Here is a 16,289-nt window from a genome sequence, read left to right on the forward strand (position 1 = left end):
GCAATGGCAAAAGTATGCAAGGTTGTAGAGCATCTCAAGATAAAAAGCCTGAATAACAATGGACAAAATATATTAAACAACCTGACCTGACTTGATTAACTTGAACTAAGATAGCCTCAACCCACTGGTTTTTCTAGGAGTTTAAGATGTTCAAATCTGTGACTTCAGTTTAGGTTCAGAACAGGAAAGTGCTCAAATTAGCAGTCATTTCTTCCCACAACAAAAACTGTTGGCATAAGAACCATGTCATAGTTCTAAGCATCTCACTGGGTCAGACAATGACATACATACACTAATCACATGCAATACACAAAGATGTAGCAAAATGCAAACACTTTGCCAGTTGCAGTCAAACTCTGGAATTTACTGTAGTAAAGTGCAGGTGCAACACACTGCATATAATAAAATGCCAAGCCCAGCAATTTTTCTGTGTCCGAGACATAGTTCCACAAAAAAGTCACCTCAGTGCTCAGTAGTTGTCACAGAGCCAAGTGAGTGGAGATAAGGAGATACCAAGAAAGAATAAATCTGTGGTTCCAAACACCTTGAGAGTTCTGCATTTGTGGTTCCCACACATCATTTCGGAAGGATGTTGAAATGCAAAAGACTCAGAGAGCCCCACAAGGACAATTTATAGGCATGGAACGATGTCAGTATGTGTAACTAAATTTAAATAGATGAGGATTCACTGCACATCTGAACTGAAGGGGCAGTACAGGACCTGTAGTATAGTGACAAGAGCACATGATGGTCACTACCTGTTCTAACACAAGAATGAAAAGGCACCAAATACTGCTAGTAAGGACTAGGTTCAAGTCAAACAAAACCAGGTGACTATGCACACAGGCAAGGCTGTGCTGTGAAACTACTGAATAAAGGATGGGGCAGATGCCAGCAGATTACTGTTTCAGAAAACAACTGGACAAATTCATGGAAGAGAACTCCACTGAGAGCTGCCAAATGCAAAAAAAAAAAAAAAAATCTAGGAAAAAAACCAAAACAAAGCAAAGAAAACCCACACCCACTACTTAGAGGTCTCCAAATCATAAAATGGCTTAGGCAACTATTCTGGGTGAACAGCACTATCTAAGAATTTTTTAATCCTTCCCCAACAAAAGGCCATTACCAATGCAAGACAGCAACCCAGAAAGACCTCAAACTGTACTGCACCCATTCTTATATAGACATCTTTCTTTTTAGCTGATAAATATGAGCATCATTTTCAATGCAATTGCTCATACATTAATTTCATTATGCTTCACTCACTCCCTCTCTCCCTTGCCTTCCCTCCCCTCTCTCTCTTTTCAGATTAAAGAAAATCCAGATGGGGTGCAGGTGCTGCAAAATGATACAAAGGTACAATAGAACAAGAGTTGCTTAGCCTGAATAAAAGAAAAGCATTAAAACATATGTCTGTGTTCCCCTACACCTGTTGCTTAAATTAGCCTATTTGAATGGTTGGAGTTTTTTCAAATTTAAGCTTAGGCATATTGATTCTCTGTGCATGTCCTTTCGATTTACTGTAATTAAGGTCCATTTCTCTAATTTCTACCACACAGAACAAATTGTGTGGCATTGAAAACTCTTCTTTAGGAAAGCTTTTTCTCATTTAGGTAGCACAAGTTTCCCTCAATTCAGTAGAACAATGAACACAGACTTTGTCAGATCTTCCCTCTCTCCTAAGCAATGAAAATGAACTACAGTTCCTTGATTCCATCACAGCTTTTAAATGTAATTAGTTGTGGGAACAATTCCTATATTAAAAGCCTCCCTAGAGAGGAAGACTAGCTAGTTTTAGAAAGACCACATTTCAGTCCCACTTGAGGATTACACTTTCTCTTGGCCACATCTGTAGAACAGGTAAGGAAGTGGGAAAGAAAAATGGTGCTATGAGACAAAGAGGGGGGATAAAGAAAAGAGAGAGGCTCTGGAAGAGGTAAGTCAAGGAAAATACAGAATGAGAGGAAAAAGATAAATCAGGAGGGGAGAAAAAAAAAAAAGGACAAGAGACTTGAGGGAAGAACACCAGGAAAAAAGTGAGGTGTTTTAGCAATGAGGACATATTAACAATCCATATGATGACTACTCATTGGCTAACCAGCTCCCCAGAGAAAACAGAAAGTAAAGCTGGAAACAACCAACAACCAGCACACAGTTTTCTAATATCCTCCTTATGCTCCTGGTGAGTCTCAGTACAGGGGTTAGTTAGGATCAGTCCTGGGAGACAGCAGCCCACAGCACAGTTCAGCATTTCCATTCACTGTAACTCACTCTCCAGACCCAAGGTAAAGTTCTGTGACACTAGTTTCTCAAGACCACCAGCTTGAAAATTAAACTTCATCTTTTCTACTGATTATATTGCCTAACATCATAGTTAACATTTCCTTTACAAATTTTCCTTACTCCAGCTATATTTTTGATCCAGAAGAAGTACAATCACCTGGATGTATCCATGAAGTAAACAGCTACAAACACAATGTACAAGACAGCAATAAATTCCAAGAGAACAGTGAAAATGAAGAACAGAAAAATGAACTCCAGAAAGATGAGCTAAACAGAACAGAAAATAAAGATCCAGTAAACAATACAAAAGAAACTCTCTGGAACCACAGAGGAGACAATTTTCAAGAGGTTGTCCTTGTGAAGTGTGCTGCAAAGCTTGATGTTGCAGTCAATGGTGGCAACTCCTGTGCTGAAGGGCACTCCATGCTCAATCCCAACACAAACCCAGTGAAAGACACCAGTGAAAAGGGAACCTCCAGCCACTTAGAGGCTTCTTCAGCCAGCAGTAAAGACTTTCACACCAAATCAAACAGGTCTGGCCAAGAACTCAACCTAGAGACAGGCAGCCAGAGGAAGGCAGCCTGCAATGTGCCTAACAGTATTCCAGACTCCCAGTCTGCAGAAGACAGCACCTTTCTCAAAGAAAGCACAATACTGGAGACACAAAACAATGCCATACGACTACCAGGTACTGATTATCCCCCAAACAGCAATCAAACTGGGAACTATGTTGAAAAAGACAACTTTTCAGTCAACTGTGCACATACAGACCAAAATACTGGTTCTTCAGCAATACAGGACCAGGACCTTTGTGTCAGCTCACCTTCACCTGTGAAGGAGAGCAGTACTGAATCTTTTAAAACTGACTCTGCAGGTTTGAGTGAGGGCATTACTGGTGGTATCACTGCCGTGGCTGTTACCAAAGTCACACAGGCACCCACACCCCCCAACCAGAAAGACATCAATGGAAAAATTGAGGAGGAAGATGCAGAAATTGCAGCAGCTCTGGCTGCACTGGAAGCTGCAACTGCAGGGGAAGACCTGGAAGATGACAATGAGTACTAGATGAAGGTTTCTTTCTAACACACTGGGTAAGATCCAGATTTTATTTCTGGATCTATATGAACACATGTACAGCACACATGGAGAGCTGTTATGAACAGCATATATAAAAGGAGTTGGGACTAAGCTTCTGTCCCATCAGCTGTTTTATACAGTCTTTTAATTTCTACTGCCTGAGGTACAGAAGTGCTCCCTATGGTAATACTCTTTTCTGTGAGGTCAGCCAGGAGGGCATAGCATCATTTCTCCCACACAGAATGTTCCACTGTACATGCACCTCACCTGGACTCATGCAAATGTTTCCCTCAGTTTTGACCCTCATGAGGGTGTGTGCACACTGCATATTCCAGGTTCAGAAAACTTCCATTATTTAAAACAGAACTATAGAAGCCATGGAGTTAGAAACCACAGATTTTCATCATAAGCACAAAAATATACATATATATAAATGAGCCAAAGTTCTATGACCTACAGAAGCATGAACTAGGGAAGGCAGCTTGGCTTGAACTTCAGCATGGTTATGGTTCCATTATGGATTAAGCCTAAATCTATTCATGTGCAGCTGGCATTAGGATGATAACCTCATCTCTCCCCTTACACCTCCCCTTGACTTTGATACCCCAAGTGTCCTTACTTCAGTTCCTTATAACAGCAGAATCCTAGCCAAATCCAAGAGACTGGGTAACTTTGTTGGTTTAATGAGCTGCTAAGAATTGCACACAATCAGAGGTGCTGGAGAGAGACCAAAACTTAGTCCCTATCACTGTTGCAAAACTACAGCCTGAAATCTCTAAACTCTAAATTTTCCAGGCACACATCATTTGCCTTAACAACAGAGATTTCAAACAGGTTGTGTTTCATAAACATCCCCAGAAAGATGTGTTTTGTTTATATGCAAAAAGCTAGAGCCAGTGTGGACCTCTCCCTGGCTCTGCTGTAGTCCTTAAACTTATAGCAGGAAAAGGATCAAGATTCCAAGTTGAATTAAGCATAAGACCTGAAAATACCAGCTGCATTCCTGGAGGAGCTGCATTTCTTGTGGGGGGAAAAAAAAAAGGGGTAGACCTCATCTTGATGCTGCCAATTCAGTAAAACTATAGTGGAAAGTGCTTGACATTTTATACTGAAATTTTGTGGTTTCCAACATTCTGTTATAAACTCCTAATAAATTTTTTAATCATATAAAAATAATCTGGTGGCTTTCGTGCTTTATGCATTTTCTGAATATATGTTACATTAAATATGTACTGTAAATCATAGCCCTCATCAGATACATGAAAAGCACTGACTGTGTTTGCCAAAAGCATATGCTGAATCCTAGTCTAAGCATTAACTACATAGGGAACACAATATTAGGAGGTGGGTTTTCAGTAATGTGTGAATATTGAAATTATTTGTGTTTAAATGTAGATTCTGTTTTAAACTCCAAGACCAAATTAAGATTTCAATTTCTCAAAACATTAACGATACTCCTCAGAGCAATTAAAACAACCTAAAGTCTCAACTTCAAGAGAACTATATTCATCTACAGAGGAAAGTCACAACAGTGCATCTGTAAAATAAAAAAGCCTTTATATGTTTTTAAAGTATTGTAGTACTATTGATTTCTCTACCACTTTGTACCTGGACTGCATCTCTTGTGGCTCAAGTCCTCATTTTCTTAAATTTAAGAGGCAAAACCCAATGTAAAGCAAGTATATTCCCTGCACCAGAAATAGCAGGTCAATGCTCCTCTTAACAAAAAAACCCCAAAAGCAAAAAAACTGGTATATGCACACCTCAAACCTGCATGATATAGAAAGCTTCCATAAAATAAACCTATGAGGTTACACCAACATTCAGACTTCTCTTACCTGCCATCTAAAAATGCTCAGTGCAGTTTGCAGATTAAAGGGGAAAAAAGTTTTTACATTTATGTAGGTGTTTACATCCCTTCAGCTCTAACATATCACAGTCAAGTGTCAGGAATACTTAGCCATTTTTTCAACCTTAGTGCAATTTTCACAATAAACATGAAATAATTAATTATTTTAAATGAAAGTCTAAATGCCAGACAATTTCCTCCACAAAAATCTGATTTTAAATACTTACGTGAAAACCAAATCTTACTCAGTTCCATCAGATGTCGAAGCAAAGAAACACAAACACTGGCAGCTTGAAGAAAGCATTTTGCTCAGGCAGTGGGGAGAGTAAAACAAAGTCACAGGAAAAAAAAAGGAACTAGAAGCAAGAGTAAACTCTATTTTAAGACATCTCTCAAAAACTACACAGCTCTTTAAGACAGCCAAACACTAACTTCAGATACCAATCATTTTCTTTATTCAGTGCACACTTAGGAAGGAGCACTTAAATGTTTCAGTTTTCCTTTGATATACAAGGAATTAATGAGGGGCTGGTTGGCCAATATCTATTTTTAATGCTTCTCTATTTGATGCAATTCTATAAAGGTGAGTGTGAAAGCATATGCAGCAATAAAGAACAGGCAAAAGGAGGGGAAACTCTTCTAGATGGGAAACTCTTCTAAGAGCTGGCATTTCTATGAAAGATTTTGCATCTTGGAGGGTTATTCTTTAGTGTTATTCTCCAAAACTAGTAACACAACTCAAAGGGAATTTTTAATCTTCCATACATAAGCAAAGAGACACTGCAGAAGACCAAGCTTTGCACCTTCTCATTTAGCAGTAGGCCAACCCTGGATTATTAATAAAATTACAGATCAGTGCAGAGATTCCAGATATGACAACAGGAGTGGAAGACAACCCAGTGTGCCCAACTCAAGGAAGTTAATTATTTCCTGGAAAAAATGTTGTGGGGGAAGTTTGTATACAAAGCAAGAGAAGAACCCGAAATGTGACACTGCAGAATACTTCAGTTCAGCAAACAAAATTCTAACAAGGAGGAACCTGGAAATAGATAAATTCCACAAAGATTTTTTCCCTTCCCTTTTAAAAGAGCAAAGGCAATCAGGCTGGACAAGTGTTGCTATGGAGATTTCCCATTAAAAATTAAACCCCAGAAATACAAAGTCTATTATTTTCTAAAAGATATTTCAGGTTGGATTGCTTAAGCAAAATACCATTTTTATCATCATTTAAAGGGTGAAACAAGAAACACTGATCTAGAAAAAAAAAAACAACAAACTTGACCTTACACTGCATTTGTACTTTCAATTTCCTAGATGTGATCTAGTTTTCCAAAAGATTAATTCTTGCCAGTGTATCTCATTTTGCTAACTGTGCATCTTGGACTCTATAAAAGATTGAAATAGATTATGGCAATTTTATGCCTTAACGTAAGCAGTGACACCTTTTAAAGTGCTTTATTGTTAAATACCATGTTAACCATGACCCATCCAATTTCACAACAGAACTTAATTACACACAGTCTCTCCCCCACTCCCTTCCTCTTCCTCCTTTAGTCAGAAAACAGAAGTATTCTCTTGCACAACTGAACTTAGAGAACAGGATCCTCTCAATGAAGCAGGAAAGACATTACCTGTCTTGATTTTGTTCTGAATCCAATTGTTGAAGTACAGACCCCAAGCAGTCATCTCACAGTAATTGTGAGCAAAACTATGGAGGTTACATCACTTCCTGCTTTGAATCTTGACCAAAATTTTTATAGATTAAAAAGGATTTAACAGGTTTTTGCTGTAATTCATAATTCATTTACTACTGTACATTAACAACTGAAAAACATTTTGATTTTTAGCAAAACAAAAAAATCCCACAAGTCTTCCAGGAAATACAGCATCCCAATATTATGTCAGGTTGCAGGCAATTTAAGTACTCGACCAACCCCACAATAAAACCATGTCACACAAAGATGGCAGTTTAATTCATTTGCTCATTGAGCTCCCTTCTATTTACTCTGAGCTAGAGATTAGCTTGATTATTATGCAGGTGTAGAAGCAGAAAGGAGGAAGGCAACACCCTCATCTATTTACCTGAACCTCAAGCATGGCCAGATTTACAATCATCTGTGATCACACATCCTATCCCCTGCCTGCTAATAACACTTGGAGCTTACCAAGGAATTTATCTAGGCTTATGCAAAATCAAAGGGAGCTAAATGGCAATGGCAAGAACAGAGCAAAATGAATGTATGAATGAGATCTAAATGCTGTTTAAGTATTTGAGGACAAACCATAGGGATCTGGCCAAGAATTAATAGCCTAGGTTGTTTCCATCTCACATCTAAAGGTTTGTATCCCAATAAAGCTTTACTTTAGTTCTTACTTGAGATTCTCTTGCAGAAACAAGATGTTAAATAACTTAGGGATGTTCCTCAGATTCATGCAAATTTATTTCCAATACAAGATGCACGACATGAAGAGATTTTGGGTGGCCAGAAGTGGTACAAGTTTTTTCAGAATCCATCTCCAGAGCAGATGAAATATTACAGATTTCTAATGCCACAAATTTCAGTTTGGTAAGTAGAAGTGACACAGAGGTTAATCCAACAAGTACACAGCAGCCTTTGCCAGAACAGTGCTGCTGTCTTGTTTTGGTTACTGTTACCTTTTAATCATTAAACTGCTCCTTATGCAGACTTGCATACAAAACTCTTCCAGTTAGTATCTGCAAAAAAAACCCAGCTGCACTAAAGATCCAGCATTAATCAAGATCAAGAGAAATTATCAAAAGCCTTACAAAAGAATACACATACTCCACCCTGAGTGGGAATTACTTTTCCAGAGCCATGCATGAGTGTTAATTACCAGGCTGTGCACGCTGCTATTGTTTTGACATACGACACACAGATCCTGTTCTTCCTCATTGCTTTGATTAAAAATTTGGCTCAGGGAGAAGTTTACATTGTTCCTTTTAATAACTCAGCAGCTACTTCCAGGCCAGTGCAGAACAAACTGCTGGATCCTGACTGTCCACAGCTCTGCCTCAGAACCATTAGACACCTGAGATCTCCCATTAAATTTGGGCTTTTACAAATTTTTTGGTTTCTTTTTTTTTTTTTTACTGACCCACTCTGACTTTTAGAATGATCAATAAAAGCTCCATAGCTCCCTCTGCTGTCAGCGAATAGACAATTCAGCTGCTCTAATCAAAATCTGCTCACACCTGACAGAAAACATTCCTGTCTCTCTCCCTATGCATATATGTGTATTTGTATACACACAGAGGTATGTAGAATCCTTGGAAAATAAGATTTGGGAAATACAATGGGCATTTTGATTTAAGACTGCTGCTTTTATAGGATGATTATTTTGACTGTAAAACAAACTACTGAACAACAGTAGTTTAATACTATTTTCCCACAGTAATTTCAAAATACTATGTTATTCAGTGTGAAAATCAAACCATATTACCTGTATTTATCCAGGTATCTAGTGACACCCATGGGGCAATGGTTAGTTTTTCAGAACAGTTCAGAGACAAGAGTTTGTCTCAAAGTGCTGCTGCCCTTACTATCAAGTGTTAAGAGCAGGCAGGGGATAGGATGTGTGATCACAGATGATTGTAAATCTGGCCATGCTTGAGGTTAAGGTAAATAGATGAGGGTGTTGCCTTGCTCCTGTAAACTCCCCTCAAACAAAATCTCAACATACAGGACTTCATGAAGCACTGAAAAAAAATGAGATCTAAATCCATCTTTATCTAAGTCTTCCATGCTGTTCATTAATATCAGATAGCTAAGGCTTAACCACTCTATTTTTATTCATCAGCAGTAGCTTTACACACTTAGCAGGGAATAAGAAAGATCAGGCCTAAAGTGCACAGAAATACTAAATTAATAGATACAAACTGATTTGCACTTCAAACTACATCTGGGGCACAGGTGGGAGTACTCAATATCCACTAAACATCCAGGAACCTTAATTCCTTAGGAAAGACAGTCTCACATTCCAACCCAGTAGGCACTTTCAGCATTACCAAGCCAGAACAGACCATATGTCCTTCTCTCCTCCAGCAAGGAATAATCTCATAAAAAGACACTTTTCAACCCACATGATTTTGTATTAGTGTGCAGGAAGTACAAACTCAATTCATTTATAAGAAAAAAAAAGACCCAAACCAACCAGAAAACAAATTCATCTGACACTCTTGTCTCCTGTTTTCCTTTCATGCTTTTAGTGCTCATCTCTCCTCTCTGTCTTCCAGTTTGGCTCTGCTATGCAGCCCCATCTCTCCAGCAGGCTCAAAAGAACTCCCTGATCAGAGCTGTACTCACACACCCTTCAGGAGTACTGGAGCCTGGGGTCATTTCTACAGACAGTGCATAGCTGCAACATTAATCCAGACCTGCAGTACACAGAAAAACACTTGTGCTTTAGCATTCCCCCAAAATGAGACCAGATGGCTGAAATAAGTCTTTCCACAGGGGACACACAACACACTCGTGAGTACAGGCATCATATAAGGTACCAATTTTGTCAAGGTTTCTGCACCTGTGAGAAATAGAGAAACAGTCCAGCAGATAAATGGCAATGAGAAACGTGCATTGTAACATGCTTTGCAACTAAGGCAGTTTTGTACAAAAATTCAGAAGCAAAGAAATGCTTTAATCCTTACCATGTTTCAAAATACATCAGGCATGGTCTCTGTGTTCTTTAGTAGTAAATTTTAGAAATAGAAATAGCTCCCTGTTGTGGTTTAACCCCAGCTAGCAAGAAAGAACCATACAGCTATTCACACATCCCCCTACCGATGGGATGGGGGAGAGAACCAGAAGGCAGCAAAGGCCTTGGCTCTATGTAGGCACTTCTCAGTAAGAACAAAAACATCTCTGTGCTATCAACCCTGTGTTCTGCACAAATCCTGAACACACCCCCATACTTGACCACAGCAATCCTCTTGTATTTCAATATATGTACATGTTATCTAATAGAAACTGCGTATTACACAGAATTCTTATGTAGAAGACCAAAGGAACAAAAAAAAGAAAACCCTGAAAATGAGAATCAGAAAACATCTTGAATTTCCAAAAGCTTCACAAGCAGTAGAGTCTCAATTCTCTTTGAAAATTAAGGCCTAGAAAGATTTGGGTTTCTTTATTTTTATTGTTTTTACATTCGGAATATAAAACACAGCCGTATAACAACTTTAGAAATCCAAATACAGAGCTCAAAACAGACCTTTTGTGATGCAGCTAGGAACACTGAAATAATTAAAAAACCCAACCTGCTAACAGGATGGTGCACTGATAATCACATCTCAGCTAGCCACAACAACTTGCTTCGAGCCATTCATACAGCAAAACCCATTTTAATGCCATTTACAGATCACAGTCATCTGTGAGAACAGAATGTAACAAATTAAGTATTGTCAGATCACAGAGGGACACAGGCTGAGAGGAAGCAACTGCAAGGAGCTTCCTGTCATTTGTGATTTTTCATTCCCTACCTTATGAACACAATTGAGAATAAGGTTGCATATTTTTTAAAAGCTCAATGTCAAATACAACGAAAAGTTAAAAGTCTTTATACTTTTAATCTAATCACATACCAGGTTGGATTAGCAGCACAGATTTCCTTCTTTACTATATAAAATGGCACTGGAATAGGTCACCCAGGGAAGTGGTGGAGTCACCATCCCTGAAGTGTTTAAGAGGTGTCAGAATGTGCCCCTGGAAGATATGGTCTAGTGGTTTAAGAGTTACACTGCAGTGACAGGTTAGTGATGGGACTTGCTGATCTTGGAGGTCTCTTCCAACCCTGATGATTGTATGAAAGTACAGAACTAAAGTAGTATCTGCAATTGTCCTTTCTGAAGAAAACAGAACTGCTCTGAAGTGCATCACACACCAACATAACCTCCCACTGCCTCCAGAAACAAAACCTTGAGATGCAAGGAGATTGCATTATACATTCAAATTGTGCAAAGGTTAAATTTCAGGCAATAGATGCAGACTTAAGGAAGTCACAAGCAAGCTTAACAATCAACATTTTTATTTACTGCTTGGTAGTATAAAAGTCGTATATAAACTATTTTGTTAAAAATACATTTGATACGTGAATTTAAGAAAGGCAGACTAATATGGCAATATCCACATCCCTACAAAATAGCAGTGTAGTGTTAAAGGCAATGAGACAGGCATTCCAAATCCTCTTACTGAAGTAGCAATGTATAAATTCAATTCTTGCACATATCAGGTCTTATAACACCTTATGTAACTATTTTATACAGGTAAACAATGTTTTACATACCCCAAATCTTTTCATTCCTTTTATTCTACATATTTTCAATGGAATCAAAATAGAAGCTACTTTTAAGATAAGTAAAAAAATATGTATTTCTGTTCAAACTTTCTTCCATCCTTGTGGCAAATTTATTTGCAGTATTAACCCATCATGTATCAAAACACAGTATTATCAAAATAAACTCCCCTTTTTTAAAAGAAAAGTTACAGAATGTCCCAAAACCTATCTCCTTCCTGAAAATTATTTCAAACTGCTTGGTTTTGCACAATTATCCCTTTTTTCCAGTTACACTTTATACTCATCGCTCCCAATCTCTTGGAAGTTGAAAGCTAACTACTATAACCAATACTAATTAAGTCTTCTAGAAATATTCGTTCTCTACAGATAAAATCAAGTGAAGCTTAATTCATGCTTGTAAAGTGAACTTGGTTTATGTTGTGTTTAAATATTGAAGAGGCTGAGTTTAAATTAATGGGTACTGGGATGCTAAACACTCAAGTTCTAGTCCTAGCCAAACACTTATTTTGGGTTCTCAAGGACGGACAATTACCTCTAAAAATATCCATTTAAAAAAGAATAAAACATTTATTATTTTCAGAGTTTTGGTGGGGGGTAGTGGGTTTTTTTGGCAAATGTAACATCAGTGAAAAGTACATATTGAGAGGTCCAGTCAGTATCTTGTGGATACAAATAGAAGGAAGACCATCAGCAGCACATACTTTCAGCAAGAGTGAAATAAACTTGATGTTCCTGACAAGAAAGTATTTAATACACAAGCAAAAGATTAATTTTGTACACACTGATTGTTAACACTGCATAAACTGATGAAGTAACAAGATTCTCAGACAGGAAACAGGAACATAGTCTAGAGCACGTGTGCTAAAAAGATTCAAAGGATTAATTTAAAATAAATCCATTTTAAACCCACTGATTTTCATTGAGTTCAGAAAGCAGATGAAGTTATAGTTCTCAGAACATAGTGCAATCTCTAATAAAATGTATTACATTAGAGGTTATATTCTTAGGCACTCAGAACAAATGTTATTTTTCAGTTTCTATTACACAGCAGTTTGCTGAAGTATTACAAAGATTTCCCTCCCCAAGACAATTAACAGGACAAAGCAGAGATCGTAAGTGACCATAAAGAATTAACATCACAATACCATGGTATTTTTAGCACTAAAGTCACACTTAAAACATGGAGTGACACTGGCTTAAAATTTTGGTGCCAATGAAAACAGCTACTCTCAGTCCAATAAAGCCACTCTGAAGCACTTTAGTATCTACTCCATTAAATTTTTAATGCCAAATATTCCATTTCCTTATCTAAGGTTGAAATATGTTGCCTTAGCTTAATAAGGAACCTGCAGGTAAAAACAAACAAAAACAAAAAAAGAAAGCAAAACTATTAGGAATTCTTTAAATACGAGTGAGTATTTACAAGAAAATGGGAGAACACAAGGCCTTAAAGAAAATAACCTTCCCAAAAGTTCATCCAACTGCACTGAAAAAGATGCTCTTCAGCCTATGTTAAGTAGTGAGGGGGAGGTAGGGGCAGGGAAAGTCAACCATTTTATTTTTACATCTCCATATTGCTGTACCACTCTTTACTGTGAAGTATTCTTCACAGAGTTTGAGAGCTTATGTACTAAAAGCACAATGCAGATTTTGGCTGACACAGTTATTTCCTTGTAGGTTTTACTTGGCCACTAGCAGTTCGATTACAAGAGTATTTTCATCTTTCAAAGGTGGCTTTTATCTTCAGCAAACACTTGTCAATTCTGGAGCGGGCAGAACAGAAGAAGAAAAATCCACATGGACCACTGGGTTTTACTCTTAATATTAAGCTCATTAAAAATGTTTATCTAAGTACAAAAAAAAAAATTAACATTTGATAATGCTTTTACCTTTCCTGTCCAAAAACTTCTATGTATGTTTTCTTTCCAAGATGAAGACATTTGGTATGATGTCCACACAGCTCAACCGTATTTAAGTGTCTAAATCTTAGTGAATTTACTGGTCAAAAACCATTAAGTGTCTAACCTTGCACGAATGCCATCACAGAACTTGCAAAATGCTACAGTGCCATAAATACATTTCCTTAAATAGTATGCTTCTCTTGGGAGTTTTCAGTTTTCTTCAAAGTGCTTCCAGACAAGCTTCTTCTATAAGTTCCACCTGTAAGAGAAGAAAACAATTCTATAAATAAACCTAAACAGCAAAATTTGCTTTAGGATGAACACACCAATTTAAAAGTTAGCAGATGCTCTGAAATGGAAAAAAATGCCACAATTGCATGAAGTGGTTGCTGTGCGTTGCAACTTTAGCATGTGAAATCCTAAAGAGGAACTAAAAATTCAGCTGGTACTCTTGAAAAAGAATGGACAAACACACAGACAAATTGACAAATCACACCACACTGCAAAGCACTAGGAATGGAAAATGTTACACAGCCTCAGCACACCAGTAACAGATTTTGTTTACCCAGTAGCTTAAAATGGATGTGCAAGAGCTCAAATCAAAGCTTCAACTTCAACTATCAGCTGTGTATCTACTACTTTTTTTTTTTATGTGCCACTAAGCATAGTTTAAATAAACTTAACTGATGAAATGGAGTCTGCTGAGAACATGGACCTTGGAGACATGGAGAAGACATGCTACAACTTCAAATGATGCAGCCAGCAAGACACTGGGTAAGCTGAAACACTGTAGAGGTCTCTTCAGAAACACAGCAGTTTAGGGGGAAAAAAACCTGAACTTGAGAGTAGCAGTTAACACAAGCAACCAGCAATACTACATCACTAGGGTACTGCCCAGCTCAGGAATTCCACCTCATCCAGGAATTCTCAGCAACCCTGGTTAAAGTCAGCCACAAAACACCAATCTACTGCTTCCAAATGACAGAACAAACCTTTGCTGGAAGCAGTTAAACACTTTATCTGCTTTCTTCCTCTGCATCTGAAGATTTGAGTCAAATTCTCCAAAACTATAAACTTTTAATCAGAAATTTATTGACTGGAGGCACAAAAGTCCTAAATGCTGTTTATCTCTTCAGTTTCAGTAAATTAAGCTGCAATAATTTACTACTAGTCTGAAATATGTCATTGAGGTAAAGGTCTAACTACTACCTGTTTGCACATGAACAGCTTTTCATGACAGTGGACAAAACCTGATCTAGAACCACACTAAGGAAAAGTATCATAGTCTTTCAAGCAAGATCTGTTTATTTCTTGCAGTGCACATCAAACAAGCCTGGCTAGTTTCCCAGATGATTTACAAAATTGCTCTGTTGGACGAGACAGAGCATTAAAAGACATTCTGCAATATCATTTCTCTGCTATTAGAACATTTGTTTTCAGAAAGGGCAAAACTTTAATCCTAAGGGAGGTTCTACAACAAAAAGCTGCCATAGATGGACAATTTTTTTATAGCTTTACTATCTCCCTAGAGAACAGCTTATTTTTAGATTAAAGCAGTAATGGTTTAAATTTAAAGAACTTTTAGGCAATTACAGGGAACAGCTTTCTTATTTAGGAGAAGAAAGAACAAATTAGAAAACTGGACTAGAAAACATTTTCAGAGTGATTTCAAAATGGGCTTTTTTAAAAATCAAATTGCACTGGAATTTATTTGCATATATGTTCTTTTCTTTCTATTTCTCATGTTTAAAGAGAAGATAACTAGTCTGCCTACAGTTAAAAGCAAATTGTATTACAATCTGATGATGCTACGATTACAGATACATAAAAGAATTAAGCCACAGGACTAACAAAACAAGGAGGTTTGAGTCTTGCTGCATTTTTAAACAGACCAAATTTCCACTTGCACATTTACCTCTTCTGTTTGAAGTTAGAGTTTGAACTGGACTGAGCTGACAATACATTTTATCCTTCCTCTCAGCATAGAGAGAGTTCAGCACTGTGCACTTTGATCACTTTCTTCAAGTCCAGTACCTTTATTATGTCACCTCAGTACCTCTCTTCCCTAGAGGACAAGTCTGTATTTTGATTTACATTTGTGCAAAATCACCTTTCCCCTTCAAACTATCAATAGTATGTCATCAATTAGAAGCAAACCATATTAATTTACAGGAGATTTCTTCCCCAACATTGTGGACTGTCAAAAAAAAAAAAAAAATAGGCAAAGTTCTGCATTCCAAAACCATCCTAGACTTGTTTTTGACATGCTTAATGGGGTACCTCAAGCAATTCACTCAAGTTTAATGACTCAGAAGACAACCCCAATCACCTGGCTTAGTTAAATCCCTGTGATACAAGTAGTTTCATGTGTCAAAGCTTCACTGATCTCTCAGAGCTATCTAGTAAGCACTCATCTTATACAAGCACACAGGACAAAGCAGCAAGCATAACCAAACAGCACTGTAGTTATTCCAGTGATGCAACTGTCAGTTGCACTTGTTTGTTTTTGGGTAATAAAGACATAGCCACTAAATCTGAGCCAAAAATGAATATGCTGATATTCTGTGTCTTGGACTAGTGATGCCACCTCCACAAAGAAGTTTTTACTTCAACATCTACTCTAATTACAAAGTCGGAATAAACAATTATATAAGAATTTGGTGGATAAATAAGCCTTTACCAATTTATCATTAACTGAGTGATAAAATTCAATTTTTGCAGACTTCTGTAGAAAGTTTTGGCATTGAAAGATGAGTTTTCACACATAACTGATACTTTTTCCACTTCCTTTCTCTTTACGGGTTACCCTCACGTATTTCACAACGTGACACTTTCAGGAGGAGCTCCCAAGGTTTGATACCTGCAGT

The 16,289-nt window shown here is 37.6% G+C and overlaps 1 protein-coding gene across 1 annotated transcript; it reads left to right on the forward strand.

The window, feature by feature from the left end:
• The first annotated feature begins 1,324 nt into the window (after window positions 1-1,324).
• Window positions 1,325-3,348, forward strand: LOC103807556 (chromosome unknown open reading frame, human C4orf19). The gene is made up of 2 exons (XM_009080288.1): window positions 1,325-1,356; window positions 2,409-3,348. Exons 1-2 carry the CDS (start codon window positions 1,325-1,327, stop codon window positions 3,346-3,348), a joined length of 972 nt encoding a protein of 323 aa, XP_009078536.1.
• Window positions 3,349-16,289: the final 12,941 nt, after the last annotated feature.

This window comes from Acanthisitta chloris, unplaced genomic scaffold, assembly GCF_000695815.1.
Source record: "Acanthisitta chloris isolate BGI_N310 unplaced genomic scaffold, ASM69581v1 scaffold18898, whole genome shotgun sequence".
In the NCBI taxonomy this organism is placed as follows: Eukaryota; Metazoa; Chordata; class Aves; order Passeriformes; family Acanthisittidae; genus Acanthisitta; species Acanthisitta chloris.